Source organism: Anolis carolinensis, chromosome 5 (genome assembly GCF_035594765.1).
Source record: "Anolis carolinensis isolate JA03-04 chromosome 5, rAnoCar3.1.pri, whole genome shotgun sequence".
NCBI classification, from domain to species: Eukaryota; Metazoa; Chordata; class Lepidosauria; order Squamata; family Dactyloidae; genus Anolis; species Anolis carolinensis.
The window spans coordinates 65,230,043-65,253,798 of record NC_085845.1 but is presented as its reverse complement, the minus strand read 5'-3'; the positions used below and the strand labels follow the sequence as shown (position 1 = coordinate 65,253,798).

The following is a 23,756-nucleotide window of genomic DNA, read 5'->3' as shown; positions in this document are numbered from 1 at the left end:
CTTGAACCCCACCAATGATATCATTGCGCCAAACCTCCCACACAGAACCCCCATGACCAACAGAAAATACTGGACGGATACCTGCTCGGACCCCTGGCCATTGACCTGTGGGGTTCCGCAGGGGTCTATCTTATCCCCCATGCTTTTTAACATCTACATGAAACCACTGGGAGAGGTCATCCGGAGTTTTGGAGGGCGTTGCCATCTCTACGCAGATGACACGCAAATCCACTACTCGTTCCCATCTGACTTCAAGGAAGCCCCTCGGATGCTGAACCAGTGCCTGGCCGCTGTGGCGGACTGGATGAGGGGGAACAAGCTGAGAATCAATCCCGACAAGACAGAGGCCCTCCTGGTCAGTCGTGCGTCGGATCGGGGCATTGGGTGGCAACCTGTGCTGGACGGGGTTGCACTCCCCCTGAAATCACAGGTCCGCAGTTTGGGGGTCCTCCTGGACTCAGCGTTGACGCTTGAGGCGCAGGTGTCGGCGGTGGCCGGGAGGGCCTTTGCACAACTCAAACTTGTGCGCCAACTGCGACCATACCTCGTGAAGTCTGACTTGATCACGGTGGTCCATGCCTTAGTTACCTCTAGACTGGACTACTGTAATGCGCTCTACGTGGGGCTTCCCTTGAAGACGGCCCGGAAATTACAATTGGTCCAACGCTCGGCTGCCAGATTAATAACGGGGGCAAGTTACAGGGAGAGATCCACTCCCTTGTTTAAGGAGCTCCACTGGCTGCCGTTCATCTTCCGGTCCCAATTCAAGGTGCAGACCATCATCTATAAAGCCCTAAACGGTTTGGGACCCACCTACCTCCGTGACCGTATCTCCCTCCATAAACCTGCCCGATCTTTACGATCATCCGGGGAGGCCCTTTTATCACCACTGTCTATATCCCAGGCCCGCCTTGTGAGTACAAGGGAGAGGGCCTTTTCTGCCTTGGCCCCCCGACTATGGAACTCACTGCCTACTGAAATCAGGCAAGCTCCCACTTTGTTAGCTTTTAGGAAAGACCTGAAAACATGGCTCTTCCGCTGTGCTTTCGGTGAGTAACTTCTGTTTTATATTTCTGTGTTACTCCCCCCCGAACATCTATCCTCTAAACTGCCCCACTCTCATATGTCCCTGTCCACATTGGAGTACCCCTCTGTCCCTCTCACTCCAGGTTTTGTCTATTATTATCTATTGTATTACTTTTAATTATGTTATGATATGCTGTTTTATATTTTACTAGCTGTGCCCGGCCACGCGTTGCTGTGGCGTTGTCTGGTGGTGTTGGTGAGAACTTGTTGAGGTAGTGGTGGTATTGAATGTCTGTTGTATGGTTGTCTTTATGTTTAGTATGCATTTGGTTATTTGTGTACTGTGAAAGTGGTGAGAATAGAGGGGGTCTATGTCCCTGTGTAGTATTGTATAAGGAGCCCCGGTGGCGAAGTGCGTTAAAGCACTGAGCTGGAGACCAAAAGGTCCCTGGTTCAAACCCCGGGAGCGGCGTGAGCGGCCGCTGTTAGCTCCAGCTCCTGCCAACCTAACAGTTCAAAAACATGCAAATGTGAGTAGATTAATAGGTACCGCTCCGGCAGGAAAGTAAGGGCGCTCCATGCAGTCATGCCGGCCACATGACCTTAGAGGTGTCTACGGACAACGCCGGCTCTTCGGCTTAGAAATGGAGATGAGCACCAGGCCCCAGAGTCAGACATGACTGGACTTAATGTCGGGGGAAACCTTTACCTTTACCTTTAGTATTGTATAGTATTTATACGTTGTCCATGTGTTATGAAAGCTTGGGTTGTGTCCTGCTGCATAGTAGAAAGGGTTGGGCTGGATGGCCTCTAGGAGTCTCTCCAAACTCTTGAATTCTATGCTTCTATTATTATTATTATTATTATTATTATTATTATTATTATCTTCTTCATCATCATTATTATGTAGAGGCTGGATGGCCATCTGTCAGGAGCGCTTGGATTGTGTCCTCCTGCATGGTAGAAGGAAGTTGATCTGGATGACCCTTAGGGGTAACTCCAAACCTTAGGATTGTATGATGTTGTTATTATTAGTAGTAGTAGTAGTATTAGTATTGAGAGGCTGGGTGGCCATCTGTTGGGAGTGCTTGGATTGTGTCCTCCATGGCAGAGTTGAGTTGGAGTGGATGGCCTTTAGGTGTGTCTCCTAACTGTCTGATGCTATGATTCGATGTGTGTTATTATTGTGCAGATATTGGATGGCCATCTGTCAGGAGTGGTTGGATTGTGTCCTCCTGCATGATATAAGGAAGTTGAACTGGATGATCCTTAGGGGTATCTGCTAACCTTAGGATTGTACAATATTCTTATTCTTATTATTATTATTATTGAGAGGCTGGGTGGCCATCTGTTGGGCGTGCTTGGATTGTGTCCTCCATGGCAGAATTGGGTTGTTCTGGATTACCACAGTAATTATTTCATATTACAGTAGAATCTCACTTATCCAACATTCGCTTATCCAAAGTTCTGGATTATCCAACGCAGTCTGCCTTTTAGTAGTCAATGTTTTGTAGTCAGTGTTTTAAATTCATTGTGATATTTTGGTGCTAAATTTGTAAATACAGTAATTACAACATAGCATTACTGAGTATTGAACTACATTTTCTGTCAGATTTGTTGTATAACATGATATTTTGTGCTTAATTTGTATAATCATTACCTAATTTGATGTTCAATAGGCTTTTTCTGAATCTCTTCTTATTATCCAACATATTCACTTATCCAACGTACTGCCGGCCTGTTTATGTTGGATAAGTGATACTCTACTGTATATTTATAATCTTATATCTGCTTAGAACTGGATTATATGAGGCCCCTTCTACACAGCTGTATAAAATGCACACTGAAGTGAATTATCTGGCAGTGTGGACTCAAGATAATCCAGTTCAAAGCAGATAATATAAGATTATAAATGGGTAATATAGCTGTGTGGAAGGGCCTTGAGTCTACACTGCCATTTAATCCAGTTAAAATCAGATAATCTATGGAAAATGCCTAAGTGAGGCCTAACTGTGCCTGTCCTATGAGCTGAGTAGGTTGCTAGGAAACCAAGTGGGCGGAGCTTAGCACTCTAACTGGCAGCAATTGGATAAAAACAATTATTACTCTCTCTCTATTTAGGACTTTATTTTTCTTTTCTTTTTGTTGTCTCAACCTAGTGCCGTGGATGATGGGTTGTGTTGTCACATTTTGAGGTTGGGGGGCCTGTACTTTTGTTGTTTTGTCCACTGCCCTGATGCCATTACTCTTTTATATATATAGATTATATTGTATTGCTTTGGGCATGGCCCCATGTTAGCCGCCCCGAGTCCCCGCTGGGGAGATGGTGGCGGGGTATAAATAAAGTATTATTATTATTATTATTATTATTATTATTATTATTATTATTTGGGAGGAATTGACAACGATTTAGGGGAGATGTAGTCTTTGGCAACCCCTCTGATACCCCCCTCGCAACTCGCTCAGGAGTCCCGACTCCCAGGTTGAGAAACACTGGTGCAGACTCACATAATGCAGTTTAACTGAACTGAACTGAATTGAGTTTACACTGATCATATAATGCAGTTTCTAACTGTATTGTATGGCAGTGTAGATGGGGCCAAAGACTAATAAGATTTATAATCCAGGCCCAAGAACTAGAAGGCTATCTTCACTGCAAGCTACAAATTTTAAGCAGTCCATTTCACCTTCCTATCTGTTCAAACAATTCAAAGCTCCCTACTTGAGCGGTGATGGCACAATTGTCAGCATAGATTAAACTCTCTGTCCCTTCTGGCAGTGGCTGATCATTTGCGTAAATGTTAAACGTTGATGGTGCAAGCATGTTCCCCTGAGGCAGGCCGTTCTTCTGTTTTTGCCATGTGCTTCTCTGACCCTGGAACTCAACAAAAAAGCTCCTGTTTTGTAGCAGATTTCCTATGAAGCAGGTAAGATGGTAATCCATTGTGATTTTTTTTTTCAGGAGGAAGTGATGATTTACAGTATCATACGCTGCTGACTGATCTATGAAGACAGCTCCTGTAATCAACCTAGGGATCACAAACAGACACAGTGAAGACATCTGCCCTTGCACTTTGCTACCCTGCTGCTGAATACGCATGCCCAGTGTGGAATACATCTCACCACGTTCAATAGGGGAATAGCGTCTAGATCCAGGGAAGTTATGCTCCCCCTCTATTCTGCCTTGGTCAGACCACACCTGGAATACTGTGTCCAATTTTGGGCACCACAGTTGAAGGGAGATGTTGACAAGCTGGAAAGCGTCCAGAAGAGGGCGACTAAAATGATTAAGGGTCTGGAGAACAAGCCCTATGAGGAGCGGCTTAAAGAGCTGGGCATGTTTAGCCTGCAGAAGAGAAGGCTGAGAGGAGACATGATAGCCATGTACAAATACGTGAAGGGAAGTCATAGGGAAGAGGGAGCAAGCTTGTTTTCTGCTGCCCTGCAGACTAGGACACGGAGCAATGGCTTCAAACTACAGGAAAGGAGATTCCACTCGAACATCAGGAAGAACTTCCTCACTGTGAGAGCTGTTCGACAGTGGAACTCTCTCCCCGGGGCCGTGGTGGAGGCTCCTTCCTTGGAGGCTTTTAAGCAGAGGCTGGATGGCCATCTGTCGGGGGTGCTTTGAATGCGATTTCCTGCTTCTTAGCAGGGGGTTGGACTAGATGGCCCATGTGGTCTCTTCCAACTCTACTATTCTATGATTCTATGATTCTATGATTCTATGATTCTATGTTCTCTTAATGAGAAATGCTGCATTATCATAGGATCTCAATGCCCTACATCACTGGAGAAATTATACTGTTTAGCCAGTATTGCACCACCTGACATCCATCGGGAAACAGCAGCCTGTAATGAAAGGACCAAAGCATTGACTTCTTTGGCACACCCTCTGTGCAGATATCAGCCAGCAAGCCAACACCTTAAATCAAGAAATAGCTTCCCAAGATCTACAGATACTTGCAGGAACACCTCAGCAAGCGAGAGTCCAAAAGTGGCAGGTTAAAACCCGGAAACTCAATTAGTGGCTGATACCAGATGAGAAATTTCCCCCTGGAAACACAGAAGACTGGGCGACTTGGAAGGTGCTGAACAGACTGTGCTCTGGTACCACGAGATGCAGAGCTAACCTTAAGAAATTGGGCTACAAAGGGGAGTCCACGACATGTGAGTGTGGAGAAGAGCAAACCACTTACTATAATGTAATCTGAGCCCTGCCACATTACCTTCTTACAGTCACACCAGAGCCAGCTTCTGGTGAAAGGAAATTTCAGTACAATGTTAAGCTTTTAACTTTGTTTGTGGTTTTTGTATGCACTATAACTATCCTCAATTCGCTTCTGACACCATAAATAAATAAATACCTCAAAATCAACTTAATTTGTAAGTATCTTTTTTTAAACCCCACACAAATAAATCATAAAAGTTGGAGGTCAATGGCAAAAACACATCTCAAACTGAGCCTAATTTATAACAAACTTGAAATTTCAACTTTAAAACCCAGTTCAGTTTTTAAACCAAATTCTGAGATCAGGACCACTATTATATATAAATAAATGTTACAAAACAAAGGTTTATAAACCAGCACAACATTACTGCAAAGGCCATACATTTGATTCATAAACCCAAAGGCTGTACTGAAGTACTGAATTAATTTGTTACTGTTTTACTTGTGCATCTCTAACATTTCCGTCATTCTCTTCCAAAGACACAAGAACAAAAATGCCCATGTTATCTATATTCATTCACTTACACTTCCTTGATTTTGTGATAAATAACAAATGGGTCTAAAAATCTCTGAGGCCACTTTTTATTTCCACTATTTGAGACAACAATATATATTTTAAAAACTGACAATGGCTATTGGGCAGAGTTCAGTTTGGATCTAATCTGTAGTGTGAATACTGGCGATCTCCAATATACAGCATAGGCCTTTCTCTTATCTCGAGTTTAATCCAAACCAGGGGCTCTTATCTTGTGGTCCATGGATGTCTAGGGGAATCACTTTAGTCTCAAGCTTTTGAGGGTCTGTAAACTGGGTACAATTTTTTTCTTCAATTCATTCCTCGAAGTTTAAAAATAGTATTTTAAGTGTATTCATAAGCAGATCCATAGCTATCATCAGATCCTCAAAAGCGTCCTTGACCCAAAAAAAGGTAAGAACCACTGTTTGAATCCATTTAGAGTATAATCCTATGGTCTGGGGAGAAGGGGCATAGAACACTAAGTAAAACAATCTTTGTTCCTGAGTGATGTCATTTCCTCATTAGTTCTATCATAAAAAACATGGAAAAGGTATATTAAACTACAAAAACATTGCTTTTACAGGACATCCTACAGCACATTTTGCTATAGTTTTTCAATGAATATCTCATCAAGTCCCAACTAATTCAACATTGTTTGTGGTAGCCACAAAAAACAAAGTTTCTGGAGTATAACTTTCAAAGTAAGTACTGCACAATTAAATGGGAAATAACACTTTCAAACTAGGAACAGAATTTTATCCAATTTTTTTTACACAGTGTAATAAATTAGCGCTTTGTCTCCAAAGCTGGTGACAAGTGCGTTGATGTCAATGATACAATTTCAGGATCTCCAAAGCAACATCTGCATATTTTACAATCCCGATGTTACAATTTCAAGTCAGCGAGATGTAAGCAGTCATTGGATTATGGCCAATTCTGCAAATGCTGTAGTTCAAGCCCTTTGCTGCATCCGAAACACAGGAAACAATTTATACATGCTGTCCAAATGTATCATCCATAATGTTCACTACAGGAATTTTTTTTGTTTTTTGCTTTGTTTCTGTAAAGGACAAAAATGATTTTTAAACAGCCCTAGTGCACCTCGAGAGCAACAGGATTGAAGGTTGTTCACATTTATTAATTTTTTCCTATGAAGCTGATTATGAAGACCTGGCTTGTGCTGTTCTCTTGTCCTTCTTCAATTATCCTCATTCTTCCAAACTTTCTTCTGATATCCATAGTCACTATTATAACAGGTTCAAATAATTATAAAGAATGTGAGCTAATCTGTATTCTAAACACCTGACAAAAAGTTAAAAAAGAAAAGAAATAAAGAATTTGTAAGAACACATTAATATTTTTAAAGGGGAAAATATCATGGTTCCCTTTGAAAGTACTTTTTATTTCATTTATATATTTCCTACAAGGGGATAAAACAATTCAATTGTAAAAAGTTAATCACAGGCAAAAGCACTCTGTACAAAGGAAAGCCTATTAGCTATTTCATAAAATCAATATATCTGATATAGTAAAGAACAAAGAACTATGAAAATAGCAAATGAGAAAATGAAGTTTATTTATTTATCGAGCACTATTACTTAAAAACATCTGGACTTTAAATCCACACATATGGTGTAATATATTCTGTATATCACCTAGAAGCTAATCGTGTTCCCGTAAAAAAAGAGTCACAAAATATTATTCTGGCGATTGAGAACAATGAAATTGGAATTGCCCAATTTTTTCCTCACTAGATGAAACATGATAAAAATAGTCTAAATGGAATAACAACTTGGTCATTGGAACAGCTATGAATGGAACAGTATGCTACATCAGAAAGGCTTTTAGTTTCAAAAGGTAGCTGTCCAGTATGACACTGTTTCAGAACGGCATACCACTTCTCAATATATTAAAAAATTGATTTCTACTCTTTGATGTGTGGCAGACTGCAAGGAGGTGGGATTTGTTTTGCTATTAGTATCCATGCAGTCATGCTGGCCACATGACCTTGGAGGTGTCTATGGACAACACCGGCTCTTCAGCTTAGAAATGGAGATGAGCTCAAACCCCCAGAGTCGGACATGACTAAACTTAATGTCAGGGGAAAACCTTTACCTTTACCTATCCTAGCAAAATGACATGACTGCTGCTAGATCACAATGATCTTCACAAAGTCCCTTTTAGAGTGAAGTTCTTCAAGAATCCATTTGCCATTTTTTTCAGTTTAGAGAAAAGTTGGTTATGATCTATTCAAAGTGCTAGCTATGATTTCAGAAGTCCTATATGGATTGGGTCCTGGTTACATTTTAACTGTCTTTTTGTGTCTTTATACTATATATGTTTTTATTAGCAAACCACCTTGAAGCCTAATTCTGGGGGAATGGCAGAATAAAGTAAATTAATAATAACAACAAACAACAATTATCATGATTAAAGGAATTGATCTAAATATGACAGAAAGATAACAACGTCATTTTGGATTTGTGCTTCTAGAAGAGAAAAATTGTCCAGGGAACTTTTATGCATGGCATAATCATATTAAATTTCACAGATCTTGCAGGAATCTAAAAAGGTTACATATGATCTGACGGGAAGTTCAAACAATGTCTCTGTTCCTTACTAAGACACCAACGAGGGGGTAGGTCCAAGCCTGCTATAACATCCATATGAATACATGTACATTGGATTGGGCTGAAAAGTATATGCTACCATTGTCTCAAAGTAAATTAGTTCAATGCCATATGTGTTGTCAAACACCTAGATAAATTGAATTCCCTTTGAGATATCTCTCAACAGCTAAGGTATTTATTCTCAAAATTCTCATAAAGGCAGGTGAAAATGGGCTCAGAGGTAGAAGGATATTCCTATCTGGTAATACGTTGGCCTTGAAGAGGGAAGAATAGTGCAGTCAGTGGATGTTATTAATTTTCCCAAATTTAGCAGTGACAGTTTCTGATGCTAATTACTACCTTTATCCAGACTAGTTCCAAAATTTCAATCCCTTTTACTCACCCTGCCTTGTTCCTGGAATTATTCCCTTGCTGGATTGGGTTACTAAGACTCAGGGTGACTCCTTCAAATGTGAACTGCTGGTTGTAGTGTTCCTTAGTTTGGTATAGGTTGCCTGACTTCAATTTAGGCTTGGCAACCAGTCAAAGAGATTTAAAACAGCAAAAACAGATTTACTGAACACAGTAGAAAAAGTATATTAAACTCTAATTATTATTTAAGCTCACATAAACTGTGGGTAATTCCCCCTTCTTTCTCAAATCTCAAACACTGTCTCTACCAGCTAAAAACCCTCTGTGTTTGATGATGGCCTACAGTCTGGCTGGCTGACTAAAAAAGACAGTTCTTGTTCCATGCCACACGCATCAACCCTCTTCCAGCCCATAGTGTCCTTGCCCTCAGGCATTCATTAGCCAGTAGCTGAGAAATACCAGCAGTTCTGTTTCTTTAAAAGGTCTTCTTTTTCCTAGTTGCGTCTGTTCCAGCAATCACTGCAATCTTAATTTATTACTGGTCACTCATAAAAAGATTAGAATGATTTCTCCTAAGTGAAAAAGTTCTCCATTCATACTCTTTTTTGTTTGAGATAGTGACTTTATCCAGCAATTCATGTTGTATTGTTATTTTTGCAATTACCTTTTCATTCTGACTGTTTTATTAGTTTTTTAAAGTGTTTTAAACAGATGTTGTACCATTTTTACCTGTACTCATAGTAGCCCTTAGCTTCTCTCATGGAAGGTTGAATACCTGTGTTTGATGTAATAATCATTTCAGAAGGCTTAACATGTTTGCTAGCATGTCCTGGAAGAATCAGAAAATGTTATAGATCCTAGATCAGGCTGTTAGGAATTGTGGGAGTTGAAGTCCAAAACACCTGGAGGGCCAAAGTTTGTCCTTGCCTATCCTAGATCATTAATATGCATACCTCACTGTAGGATATACACTGAGCAGTAAAATAACCACATTAAGCATTTCAAACTGAAATATTCTTGCACAGTTTCTAACAATCCACAATGCCAGTAATAATCACTAAATAATCCAGAACAACCTTTTAGTCTGTGTAATGTACTTCCTGGGAAATAGCTTTTCATGACTGCAACCCATTGTTGTTTCTTTGTTTTATAACTAAACAAGCTACAGGTGATTTTCTTGTTTACTTAAATAAAGCTGCAATCAAATACCCTATCAGTTGGAGCCCACTGTATGAGCTGGAGGTTGGATCTTTATATCCACACAGAAAATTGCAGGAAGGATTCTGGCTGAAATGTCCTAGTGACAAGAATAATGAAGTATAACAGTAAGATTTAATTAAGAATAAAGCTTTATTGCATATCTATAAAAACTGTGTTTCATAGAACAAAAGAAGCACAAAAACAAAAGGTACTCCAGGAATCATCTAGTCTAGTGGTTCTCAACCTGTGGGTCCCCAGATGTTTTGGACTTCAACTCCCAGAAATCCTAACAGCTAGTAAACTGGCTGAGATTTCTGGGAGTTGTAGGCCAAAACACCTGGGGACCCACAGGTTGAGAACCACCGATCTAGTCCAAAATTCCACCAGTGCAGGACTTTCCACTTAGTGTGTGTTGCCTAAGGAATAATGGGCAGCAGTAATACTTCAAACTACTTAATCTCGTATTAAGCAATTTAAGAGTGATGGCAGATGGCAGTCTCCCACTCATGATCATATGATAGATGTTTTACTTGTAAGACAGAAAACAAAAATGAGATTTAGTTTCTATCATTACATTAAGTATGGCAAAGGTTATGGTAATCAAGTGAGGTATAAATTCTATTAGCAAATGAAAACATTATATGGAAAATATAGCCAATGAAATATAACCCTTAAGTATTTATCAGATGACAACAAACCAATATTTAACCGGCTGCCAGCTTTTACTTCCTTTCTGTCTCAGTGATAATTACATCATAAAGCTTGAGTCAGCAAATTTGTTGCTCTCCAAATCATTAATTAAAACAATTTTACTGCTACCAATGTTATTTTTCAAGGACATCAAAACACATTCAAAATCAAAACAGCATGCATCATCAGTTCTGATATGTGCACAGCATGGTTTGTTTTCAATGCAATTTCAAAAATTAGAGGAATATTTATAATTTTGAAACAAATGCAATATTTTGTTGGATTTATTTCTTCATGAACACAATAAAATAGTTTTTGATTAGTGAAACTGAGCATCAAAGATAAGAAACATAACCTTAAAAGCAAAAAAGGCATTTTATGACTTATTTAGAATACTTCGATAGGCAAATTAACTTACAAAGCTATGAATCTTCATTTATAACATGCAATATTTTCCAGTTAAAACATTTTAAAGAATTAATTGCAAGTATCATCTTGTATAAAATGTGTTATACATGTATTTCAATTTAAAATTATTTTTGTAGTAAAAAAGTGTTTATATGCAATGCAATTAGTGTCCTTCCTGTTTTCTGCACGGCAGCAGTTTGATTTTGCATCAGTAAATGCCAGAAGATTACCTTTGGCACTTCATCATCTTGCAGCACATTGTACAAAGTCTAAATATAAAATAGTATCCACACATATATATTCCAGAAATAACACTGACACTACAAAAGGCCTCATAAATAAGTAATAGGTTCAATTCCAAGCCTGCTCGGATGTTACACTGAGAATTGTATTTGAATTAACGTAAGCAACCCAAAAACCTGAAGCAGGAAGCACTTGTACAATTCCAAATAATCCAGAAATGAAAAGATGGCAGACAATCCGTTTCCACACACCCTTTAAGTAAGTAATCTGCAATAACCTAAGGGCCATTTGCAACACTTACCCAGGCATGGATTTACCAGTCTCTATGTGGTGGCTGAACAGACGCTCACCTTTCTATTCCATCAAGCATGTCATATAATGTGATGGAAAAGAAGCTGCCAAATACATATAATTTTACCACTTCAAAATATGTGCATGTGGAAGAGACTGCAGGAATCAAGGTTTTATGTATTGTTATAAAATGTCCACATCACTGTTACAGAAACAATTGTGACGTTTTTGCCTGTGCTGTGCTGGTTTAATCCTTGTCACCTTTGCAATTAATTTATTAATTTTCATCTTCAAACCAGGGCTTAAACCATTATCACTATCTGGAACACTTAGGGTGTAACTCAACTTTCCAAACATTTCATGTCAGTGACACATCATTTGCAACACAGTAACTCAGTTTTACTAGCAAACAAGAAGCTAAACCAACCTCTTATAAGATATACAAACGCATACTTGAATTGTAATAACAAAATGTATGGGGACCCAACATATCTCATGAAAAAAATTCATTTATACTTTTGAAATGATATGTTTTGTATGATAACAACATGCATTTCCAAGATTTTTGTCATTTTGCATTATGTTCATGTGATACACCTACACACTGCAGCCGACACTACTATGTCACGACACACAGTTTAGAAAGCTCTGTATCACTATTATACTTATTTGATAGATTCACCTTTTTTGGCTAAATTGCTTTTCCAAAAGTAGGGTATGCACTAGATTAGTGCTGAGCCAAAGCAAAAGGGGAAGTTACTTCAGCAGCACCTGGAAGCTCCTACTTGAAGGAAGTCATTTCTAATTTAACTGCCATAGCTCAATGCTATACAAAGCTGGGATTTGTAGTTTGGTGAGGCATCAGCATCTTTGGCAGCCCCCATAATTCCAAATTACATTCCCCATGACCCCATAGCATTGAGCCACTGAGTTAAAGTGCATTCATTCTACAGCATAGATGCGCCCCAAGATTTTCTTTTCTATTGCAGAAAGTTTTGGTATTCTAACACTTTTTAAAAGTAGTTCTTATTAAAGGTTTTATAATATATGATAAGATCTGGGAGATGGAGCAATATGCAGAGGAGGGAAAGGGGAGGGAGGAGAGTGGAGGTGCATGAAGGGGAGGTGGGGGATTGAGGTATAAAGGGGGAGGAGGGGGATTTTGTACTTCCATTCTTCTTTATCGTGGTCTCTTGTAAATAATAATGCTGTGAAGTCTTTTGCTATGCTAGGGACACCACCTCTTACTCGCCATCACGCAATGGTGTTTTGTTCTAGTCTCTTCGTCTTGTTAAATTAACATCTTAATGTTCTTTTCTTTTATCCATTCTTTTAGTGGGGTTTTTTAAAGAAGGAATTATAAGCATGCAGCCACTGTAATGCTGCATTATGAAGAGTGTACTTTTGAAAATGGAGGTGTGCATTAGATTTGTTGGGACATTAGACTTGAGTAAATAAGGGTACTTATAAATATGGTACTAATTCTCTCACCATTTTCACTTTCATCAGATAGTTTCTTCAACCTCTCCTAAGGGTTTTGGGGGTGGGGGATACTGTCAAGAAATTGCTAGCTGCTCTGAATTATTTCTCCCACTATTTTACTCCCCCTCCCAACACTTCTCTGTCCTTTTTCTACATGCTGAGCACAACTTCCATCATGATTTTGTTCCAGAAACCCAATACATATACACAGACTTTCTTATTCCTTCCAGGACCACATAGTTGACTACACATTATCACCTTTTGCCAGCCCCTACTTAGCTCCCATATGCTTTAGAAGAGCCTGGCGAAACAACCAGCATGATTCCTACATAATTCTTGGAATAAAAGTAAGTAAGCTTTCTGTGTAATATGTTCAAACTGTAGGTGTCAGGGAAAAATAGCAAAATAAATAAAGATGTCAGTGATCTCTCAAGCGAGTCATTCTTTTATTTTGCAAGCTACAGAACCTTAAGCTTAGATAAAACTGAAAGACCTATGGGTTTTTAATAACAGCACAAAGCATATTTACATTTTACTCTGAGAACTATAATTTTAAAAGAAAATTATAATTTTAAAATTAAAATTATAATTTTGGAAAACTACTTTTTATAAAGAAAAAGCACTAATTTTGGAAATGTATATTTTGTGATGGTAATATGAGCATCCATTAATTGCTTAGAGAAGTAATTAAATTAGAAGTTTTTAAGGTCACATGTGCCTCAATTCTGCTCTTACTCCTCACTAGAGAAGATCAATTAAATCAATTGCATTTACTCACCATTCAACAATTGATTCAATGATTCCATTTTAACTGAGATGTGAAAGTCAGGAATTCTGCTGATTAAAGTCCACCAATTTACTAGAATTTTTAATTATTTTCAAATAAGCCTGTGAATTCTTTCAATGGTGTATATTTATAAAGTTTTGGGCCCTTCTATACATGCATTATAAACCGGGTTAAATCAAGTTAAAATGGGGGGGGGGGGGGGGGTAAACGTTGCTTACTCAAGATGTGGGAGAAATCAGGAGAAACTGGGTTAAAGGCTGGAAAACAAGTGTTTAAAAGCTGTACTTTAAACCCGATTCCTCCTGAGAAACACACACCTTTCCATGCCTGTGTATTCCTGCAGACAGACACATGTTTTCCTTCCCTCCCTCCTGTCTGGACTCCCACCTGCCCCCCAATTCCCTCTCAACTTCCATGCAGGCCTGCAACCTTTCTCCTTCCTGGAAGAACCAACAGAGAGTCTTAATGGAGAAATCCCCCATCCCCTACCCAAATCCTCCCTTGGCTGTTCAATGGGAGGGGGTAGTGAGGAAAAAAGCCTGCATGTCTTCAGAAGGGCAGGGGGAAATGAAGGGCAGGGAGGCGAGGCTGGTAGTGCACATGCTCACTATCAACCTCCCCTCTGGACACCATCCCTGCAAAACCACAGATTTTAGGCTGGCTGTGTGGCCTCAATCCCACTTCCTACTGGATTTTTTGCCAGTCTGGAAGGGCCCTTACTAATGTCTTTGAGCAAGGTACATTGCCATAAAAATAAAATAAAAAAACTTCCAACATCAAATTATTAGTTCTGTTGTATACATTTCTTTCAGTGTTTACATTATGTCCTAATGAAATGGGTAACTGTATAATACAACATCTTCTATGAGTTGCTATTTAATAATATACTTAGCAATTTAAGGCAAATCATTAACAATATCATATTGTTGCACATGCAAGTAAAATAACTGAATTTAAAATTCAATCAAAGCAAGTATGAGTGATTCTTATTTTAAATAATCTCAAGAATCTACAGTGGAACAATCAAGCTTGACTTTTTTTTTGCATGGTATTACTGCAACAGCAGGATTGATACCACATAATTGTGGAATACAAATACTCTACATGCCAAAGATTTCTATAGCTTGCATTTTAATAACTATCAAACAGACTTACAGAGACTACATTTCAGTATCCAGTATATGAAATTTTAGACTTAGATATGGTTATCTGCTACATAAAATCTTTCCTACTTAGTCACAAGCTTTTTATCACTTCAAGGGAATAATGACAGTAGATGACAAAATTGCTTATTCATAAATAAAATTATTTCACTAGAGGCATGCCAGTAATTTGGGCAACCTACTTTAAACAAAGCAATAACAGGAGAAGTGAAGCAGAAAGATGCAGCTTGCACCATCCAAGATTCTTATGAGTTTGACAAATGCATACAGAAGATTCCCTCGAGAAGGATATTGATTGTAATAATAGCTGGATGGCTGGGGAGGAATTCTGTTAATAGGAAACACGCTTCTATGTCATAAAGTGGGATAATAGGTCAAGTTGTTCTTGATTAATTGAATAAGACAAAATAACATTACAGAAAACAATGGCTCATGGACAGGGCCGTAGCCAGAAAAAAATTTCGGGAGGGGTTTTGAAAATTTCGGGGGGGGGGGTTAACCCCTAGCACACACCCCTCCCCGCTACAAACCTGTCAATATCTGCTTGAGATACTGCCTGGAGGGACTCTTAATATTTTGTGTCTCATAGACTTAGCATGGGGATTTGGTTAACCAGTTAAAATTCATGAGTAAACCAGGTTTTTTTTAATAACCTGAAAAATTTCGGGGGGGGGGGGGGGGTTGAACCCCTAAAACCGCCCCCTCGCTACAGGCCTGCTCATGGATACATAATACATATTAGTATCATTGCTGTCTGCCTCAAAATGGAATATTTTAACCTCTGCTTAAGACACTGAAATCAGTGAAGACGAAAGGGTTGTTGGTTCCTTTATGAGGAGCAGAGTGCACTGCCACTGTATGCAATAGAAAAACCCTTAGGGGTGTCTGAGAAAACCATGTCACCTATGTCCTTTGATGAGTTTCATTGTATAATATGAGACATCTGTTGTCTTGGAAAACAGAGGTAAGACATGATTCCCAGACTAGTTTTCAAAACTTATTTTTTTTATATGGAATACATGATTAAAATTAAAATGTGTCTCTATGGTTATGAGTACAAACAGTATATAAACATTTTCAAATAGGAGCTTCTTTATAAGGATGTTTACAATAATCTTTTAAAAAGTGATATGGATCAGAATTTGCATCCCATCACAAAAAGGGTATGTTTTTGAAGACCCCTTATCCAGCAAAGGTATTCTACTGCCAGAATGTAGAGGTAAAGGTGAATTTCATTGATTCCATCTCCAACTACATTCCTTGAAAATCTATTGTCAAGGGACTGGGAAATACCCCTGAAAAGTGTGTAACATGGTGCTGGGGAAAGGACTACCTCTACTCCTATCTATTGATAGGAACATCTCGAGGCTCTGAAGTATCTATCTACTCAACGGATGGTACTACCAATAGAAATAAATGGTGCAACTTTTCTCATGCACTGATAGAACAGTGAACCGAACAAAAAGACAACACAGCTTACAGGAGAATATATTACAGGAGAAGCCACTAATTTTCGCATAGAAATGCGGAAAATGACTTTTATACCAACATGAAACAAAGATGCTTCCCCCCCCCCCACTGATAATTAAAATTTTATACCAGGTATATCTCACTTAATGAAGAAAATTTTTTTCTGAGGATAAATCCTTTACCAAAGAATTTGATGCCAGTGATAGAAATAACACAAAAATAAAAGGGCTAAGTCCCCTATTATTAAAAAGAACAGAAGTTAAAAATGATTCAGCAAACCTTTTATCCAGAATTGACAGCATGCATGTATGAAATCAAACATGTTGTCTAAAACAGCAGACAAGTCAGGTGAGCCTGGCATAAGTCAACAAAAATATTTTTGAATTGATGGAAGTTTTTTTCTAAATGTATTCAGAGATTTTTTTTTCACCCATTAGCCCCCATTTTTGTTATGATTTCGATTTCAGCAGTCAAACTTATCGATTACAGTAGACGATTTGCTTCCTTAGTTTGACAAATGCGTCATTCATATTGCTTAATTTATTCATACTCTTGCATTAGAAATAAAAATAAATGTCACATTTCATATATAATATTTCACTTATTTAAGTATATACAGTATACACATATACTTAACAAATACAGTCTCTATAGTCAAAATGAGCACAAGTTAAAATTGTTTGATGTGAGTGGGAGATATTTTTGACTGATAAAACATATTCAAATATTTTTATATTGATGAAGATGATGATTATGATGATGATAATAATAATAATAATAATAATAATAATAATAATAATAATAATAATAATAATCTTTATTTATATACCACCCTATCTCCCCAAAGGGACTCACTGCTTATAGACTTTACATTTTAAAACAAAATTAGTTATGAAAATATCTACAGTAGAGTCTCACTTATCCAACATTCTGGATTATCCAACGCATTTTTGTAGTCAATGTTTTCAATACATCGTGATATTTTGGTGCTAAATTCGTAAATACAATAATTACTACATAGCATTACTGTGTATTCAACTACTTTTTCTGTCAAATTTGTTGTATAACATGATGTTTTGGTGCTTAATTTGTAAAATCATAACCTAATTTGATGTTTAATAGGCTCTTCCTTAATCCCTCCTTATTATCCAACATATTCGCTTATCCTACGTTCTGCTGGCCCGTTTATGTTGGATAAGTGAGACTCTACTGTAATTGATTTCAAGAATCAGTCAAATGGAAGTATCTTTCATGAGGCATACACTTGCATAATTAGGTAAGGTAAAGGTTTCCCCTAAAGTTAAGTCCAGTCATGTCTGACTCTGGGGTGTGGTGCTCATCTCCATTTCTAAGCTGAAGAGCCGGCATTGTCCGTAGACACCTCCAAGGTCATGTGGCCGGCATGACTGCATGGAGCATACCATGTCAATTCTGGACAGTTAAACTAGATGCAACATTAATTGTTTGAATGAGAATTCTGGAGAGGGAGATTTCAGCCTCCCCTCCACTTGACAGTAGCCCAAGAAAAACCAACTCCCTTATTATTTACATAAGGAAGCAGGCCTCTCTTAAGAAGATTTATACCAATGAATTCTTCCTTGGCTCCCAATCAAATGATCTGATTTGCCATTAGGTCTTTTAAAATGACAATAAATGATCCGCAAACACACACACACACACACACAAACACATATGTCTGTATCAGTACAAAACATTTGCCTAAAATTTATTTAAGAGTGAAAACTTTGGCAAAATCAATCCAAAAATCACCCATCTTTATAAAAAGAGTCTTATTTTCTGGATATTTCAAAGGACGTGTAAGAGGCTCTAAATCATTGTTTGTTGCCACAGTAAATTCCTCTATTTGTTTTTGATGTCACACACCTTAGTTATATTACTTCACAACATGAGAACTTCAAAGGTTACTATGTCTGAGAAAACACTTTTAAGTTATTTTTTTGTTTGTCATTTGAAAATTGATTTACATAAATGTTTCCTTCTAAGGAAATGAGTTACTGCAGTCACAATGAAAATGCCTAACTGCTCTAGTTCTAAATTATGTATTCAGGCATACGATATGAAGATTATAACAAGTTTGCCCTAGTCATCATTCAGTTGAGTTGACAGTGTGGCATCCAAATAAACAAATGGTTGTTAATCCTACATTTTAGGCCACTGTCTTTGCTTGCTGCTTTTCTTCCTAGCTCATTTGGAGAAACAATGGTCAAAAATTTGCTATGTAAAATACTCTATTCAAACAGCTAATTTTGAAGGACAGGATGTACTGATTTTGAGGCTGCATACAATTTGTACATTTGTCACAGGCTATCATAATGTGCATACAATTCCCATAAATGTGGCAGATGCCATTACACAGAGGCATCTTTAAATGAATAAACAAATACAGAATCAAGTTAGCAATCTCTAGAATCTTTCTGTAAGCTGAGAAAGCAGAATTTTGAAGAACACTTGATTTGCCTCCTTACTTTTCTCTCTAAGAGCCTGATGTTATACTTACAGATTGTAGGATCACATTTGGGACAACCAAGACCGGAAAAAGGCGGTTCCCCATTCTCCCAATTCCCGCCCAAAATCAGATACAAACATACTGTACTTCTTTGTGTTACCATACTTAACGAAGTAAACTTTTTCACATGTCTCACACCAATAAATTCCACCAATAAACGATTAGTGATTTCAAAGCTATGAAATTAGGGTTCAGTTTTATTGTGGAAATTACTTTGCACAAATCCTGTTAACATGTAAAATGTATGAAGCTGGCTTACAAAATCATGGAATTTGGTCCATCTAGCCAAGTATAACTTATACAGGACCTTCTTCATTCAAAGCATATCAACTATTATTAACATGGATAGCCTCTCTCAAAGTTTAAAACTGGACCAAATTTGATCTTAAAGCTTTCTTATGAAAATGAACTCGTCCATTTTCAGATTTTAAATATTATTTTTATCTCTTAAGAGAATGTATAAACAATTCAGATAAGCTTCAGCATTTTTCTTCTTTGTTATTCTATGGAGAATTGTGGACCAAAGAAAGTCACATATATCTTTGAAAAATTTTATACTATTTCCAAACTGGTTGCACAGTTTGATTGTATCTCTTTGTTGACCAATTTATATTTTCTTACAAGTGTGGTATTTCTGGAAAATCAATATTACTGAGGTCATTCAGCAAGCAATTTTATATTTAAAAACTAAGAATTTCATAAATTACAAAGCTGAAACTTTTTAAAGAATCATAAATATAGAAAGACTTACCATTCTCACTGTCGGACTTGTTTTCATGTTCGGTATCAGTTAAAGTGAGGGCTGAGTTGGAACGACTTGAGAGACAGGAACTGCGGCCTGATTTGACCCCCCTGCCCCACAGTCTCATGGCATGCTCTGGAGACATCACTCCTTCATTTTCAGTATCAGCATCTGACCCTGCACTGATAGAGTAACCTCTATGGGGAAGCCCCATTTCAGCACAAAATGCCAGTCCTCTTCGAGTTGCTGGTTCACAAACTCCTAACTGCCTTAGGGTAAAATTCTGTCCTGATTAGGGAAGAAAAAAATTTAAAAAACACTGTAAGAAATTATTCTTTAAAAAAATCATTAAAAGCAATACATATTAATTACTGTAAATCAGCAGTTCTCAACCTAGGGCTCCCAGATGTTTTTGGCCTACAACTCCCAGAAATCCCAGCCAGTTTACCAGATGTTAGGATTTCTGGGAGTTGAAGGCCAAAAAACATCTGGGGACCCCTGGTTGAGAACCACAGCTGTAAATACTCATGTATAAGTCAATTTCATGTATAGGTCGAGAGCATGTTTGGGGGACAAAATAATGGATTTTAATATGGCCTATGGATATGTATATGGTCATTTCACAGAGAGGGGAAAGCGGCAATGTGCCTCAAGGAGCCAGCCACCTCTGGCTGCCATTATCGTCATTCTCTTTCCCAGGCTTTGAAGAAGGCCAGAGGTAGTGCCACATCAGATAGAGTAGAGAGGGTTGATGTTTCTTTTAGGTTCTCCTGGGATGGACTAAGCTTTACGTTTCACCAATCTACTCAGAGACAGACTAAGCTCTCATCTTTCACCATTAAGACTTAAGGTACAATACTTACATTGACCTGTGGATAAGTCAGCTCTGCTTTTTAAGTAATTTTTTGACTTGTACATGAGTATATATATAGTATAAATATATTTGAAGGTACATATTTTTCTATACATGCATTCCGTGGGCCTTTATTATACTCCAAATGAGCTCTGGTAAAGTATATCATTTTTATCTTTGGCAGTCTGGTGAAACTCCTTTCATTTTCTCCATTTACGGGCAAGTCTACATGGGCAAAAAACTTGGATTAACCTTGAATCTATTGCTGACTGCACCCAAGATATTCACCAACTTTTGGGGGTTTAAACTTATTTTGACCCACTTTGAGAAACATTTCAGGATACTCTAGGGCTTGTAGCTCCAATTCAGATCAATCTGATATCCACATGGACACCACACCGTCACCCTATTTGCTGCAGGGGATGGGGATGGTTCAATCCATGTTGCCACTGGAGCTCCCAGCTTGCCACAGCAATCCCAGCTTGTCACAGAGCTCCTTCTGAACTTATGACTGGCTGTTGCAGGCACCTCTGCTGATGTCAGAAAGGGACATCTGTGTCTCCACCACCCACTTCTGGTCATGTGGGCACCCCATTCTGATATTTGCAGAGGAGTCTGCAATGGCCAAGAGCTTGGACAGAAATCAGTGCAATGTCAATATGGCATTGTAAAGGGTTTATCAGGATGTGTCTAGTGCTGAATTTAGCAGCCAGTGTAGATTTTCCTTAATCATTCTTTAGAAACTACTTAAGCACATCAGTTTTCAAAGAAAGGAAAGAAACAGAGAAGCACCCTTTAAATAAAGGAAGACTAGTTCAAGATATAGGATTAACTACAGCTGATAGCCATTTTTACATTATAAAGTGTGAAAGTAATAAGTATGTGTTCAGGATTATCATTCTCTCTTGTGGCTAAAGTCTTAAACAACCGGATATTTCCCCATCCAAATGTCATTATAAGAAAGTCTTTCTTCTCTCAAGAATAAAACATTCATCAAATTAGAATAAAGGTGAGCTTGATCTTTATTAAATCTTTCTTCTTTTGTTGAATGACTAAAAGCAAATAAGTACAATACTTTTCCTTAGGGAAAAATGTTCAAGATTCTAACAAAATTCTAGCTTTTTCTTTCTAGAGTCTATTTGGTTCATGTGCACAATCAAGTCAAATAAAAATCAAACATTTTTTTAAAAATTTAATGTTGACCGGATAGAGTGAGGGATGGATACATTCTATTTCAGGCATATACACACTGCTAGGATATTCATTTGACCTCTTTCAATGATATGCCATAATATAAATTTTAGGACAATACTACTGCAGAAACTTTGGATCAAGTCTTTTCTCTTTGAGTCTGTTGCAGATTTTCTTATATTATTACATTTATAATATTTTATGTTAGTCCATCAATGTGCTATTTTTGCTTTTAATATGACTACTACTTTGTTCACTTTCTATGTACTTGTATTTTTTAATGTTGTAAGTTCTATATGTTTTAATTAAAAAACAAAATATAAAGTAATTTTAGTAATATTTTTTCCAAGTTTTTGTGCTGGTATGCATTTGAATCATCCTTCTAGACAGGTTGTTTAAATTATCTTATAAATCTTCAATAATATTTGTAAATCTTTAAAAACAGAGAAGCAGGCACAATTAAAAAATAACACCAAAACAATGGGATTGTGAAGAACTACATGAACAGAAGAATGGATGGTTAATGAAATGCTAAGGGGCTTTCTGTCCCAGACCTAGACAGTTTTCAAGTATGCCAGTTAATTGCTTTATTGCTGTGGTCATATCAGTTGTTGCAATCAGTTTTGTTCCAATCAGAATAGTAAATAGATTCTGACTACAACACTCATAAATAATTAGAAACAGTTGCTGCAATTAGCTACAAATCAAATAGTACTTATCATTGAGTTGTGAATAAGTAACAGAACAAAAATGCATGGAGGGAAAAGAAGCAAGGATCACAGCGGTAAGCAGCCATACTGGTGAGTAAACTTTGTTGGAGATGAATTAGTGAACAATCAACTGTTTAAACAGGAACCAAGCTATGTACTTAGAAGTTTAAGATTATCTTCACAATTCATTGAACTCTTGCACATCAGAGAAATTTAACAATTATAAAATATGTCCTACGTTTACAACAATAAACAATTATAACATTTGGTTGTAAATATATCCAAATAGAGTGGATTTGAATATGAATTTTTGGCATCATAACTTACATTCAAACCAGATAAATTAATATTTGTCTTGAAGGCAGAGCTTTCAAGCACAACCTGGAAATTACCCCTTTTGGACCACAAAGATTGAGGTATTTGTATAAGCATTGTGAAATACTATGGCATTTTTTAAAAATAGCACTCATACTAAAGGCTTTCTCTAGACAAAACTAAAGGTATTGTACAATGTCTACAGCTTAAATATGTTATTCTTAACTAGAGTAGACCTACTGAAGGAACAGAACTGACATAAGTTTTTACTTATTATTTAACAATTGATTCAATAGGTTTACTCTGGCTAGCAACTGATTTAGGCATGAGTCTAGATCTAGGAGGTAAATGTTGTGAAATTGAAGCAATAGAGAGCTCTTCTGATATAGTTGTAATTTTACAATGTTATCTCGGTATATGTATTTCCAAGATAATATAAAGATAGAAAACTAAATTAAGATATTTTATTCCATTCAATCTCTAAACCAGTGGTTCTCAACTTGGCGTCCTTAGATGTTTTTGGGATTTCTGGGAGCTGAAAGCCAAAAACATCAGGGGACCCAGGTTGAGAACCACTGTTCTAAACTGTAAATTGGAATCATATTACCTTGAATTGTTGAATATAGACACGTTACCTTCACGGTTCCCCAATCTATGGATCTGACCACAGAATCAAATACACTGATGGACATATCTAGTAAAAAAAAATGTCTATGTTGTCCATACTGAATTATATGAGTAGTGTCTTTACTCACTTACTTTACTTTACTTTACTAACTAAGACACTGGGTTTTTTTATGGACAGGGTTGATAGTGGTTAGAGGTAGATTCTAAACCACAACTCTTACACCTAAGACCCATGCATAACTCTGAAAAAGAAGCATATAGTTTAAACTGGCTGTAAGCGGCAATTTGTGAAAGCAGTACAC

At 37.6% G+C, this 23,756-nt stretch overlaps 1 protein-coding gene across 23 annotated transcripts in view; it reads right to left on the bottom strand.

The window, feature by feature from the left end:
• Positions 1-23,756, bottom strand: part of tenm3 (teneurin transmembrane protein 3) — a 1,793,546-nt gene that overhangs the window by 416,870 nt on the left and 1,352,920 nt on the right. For all 23 annotated transcript variants that reach the window (XM_062982692.1, XM_062982693.1, XM_062982691.1 and 20 more), the window contains one exon: positions 19,768-20,046. In XM_062982692.1, the coding sequence (XP_062838762.1) occupies positions 19,768-20,046 (279 nt within the window). The remainder of the gene's footprint in view (positions 1-19,767; positions 20,047-23,756) is intronic.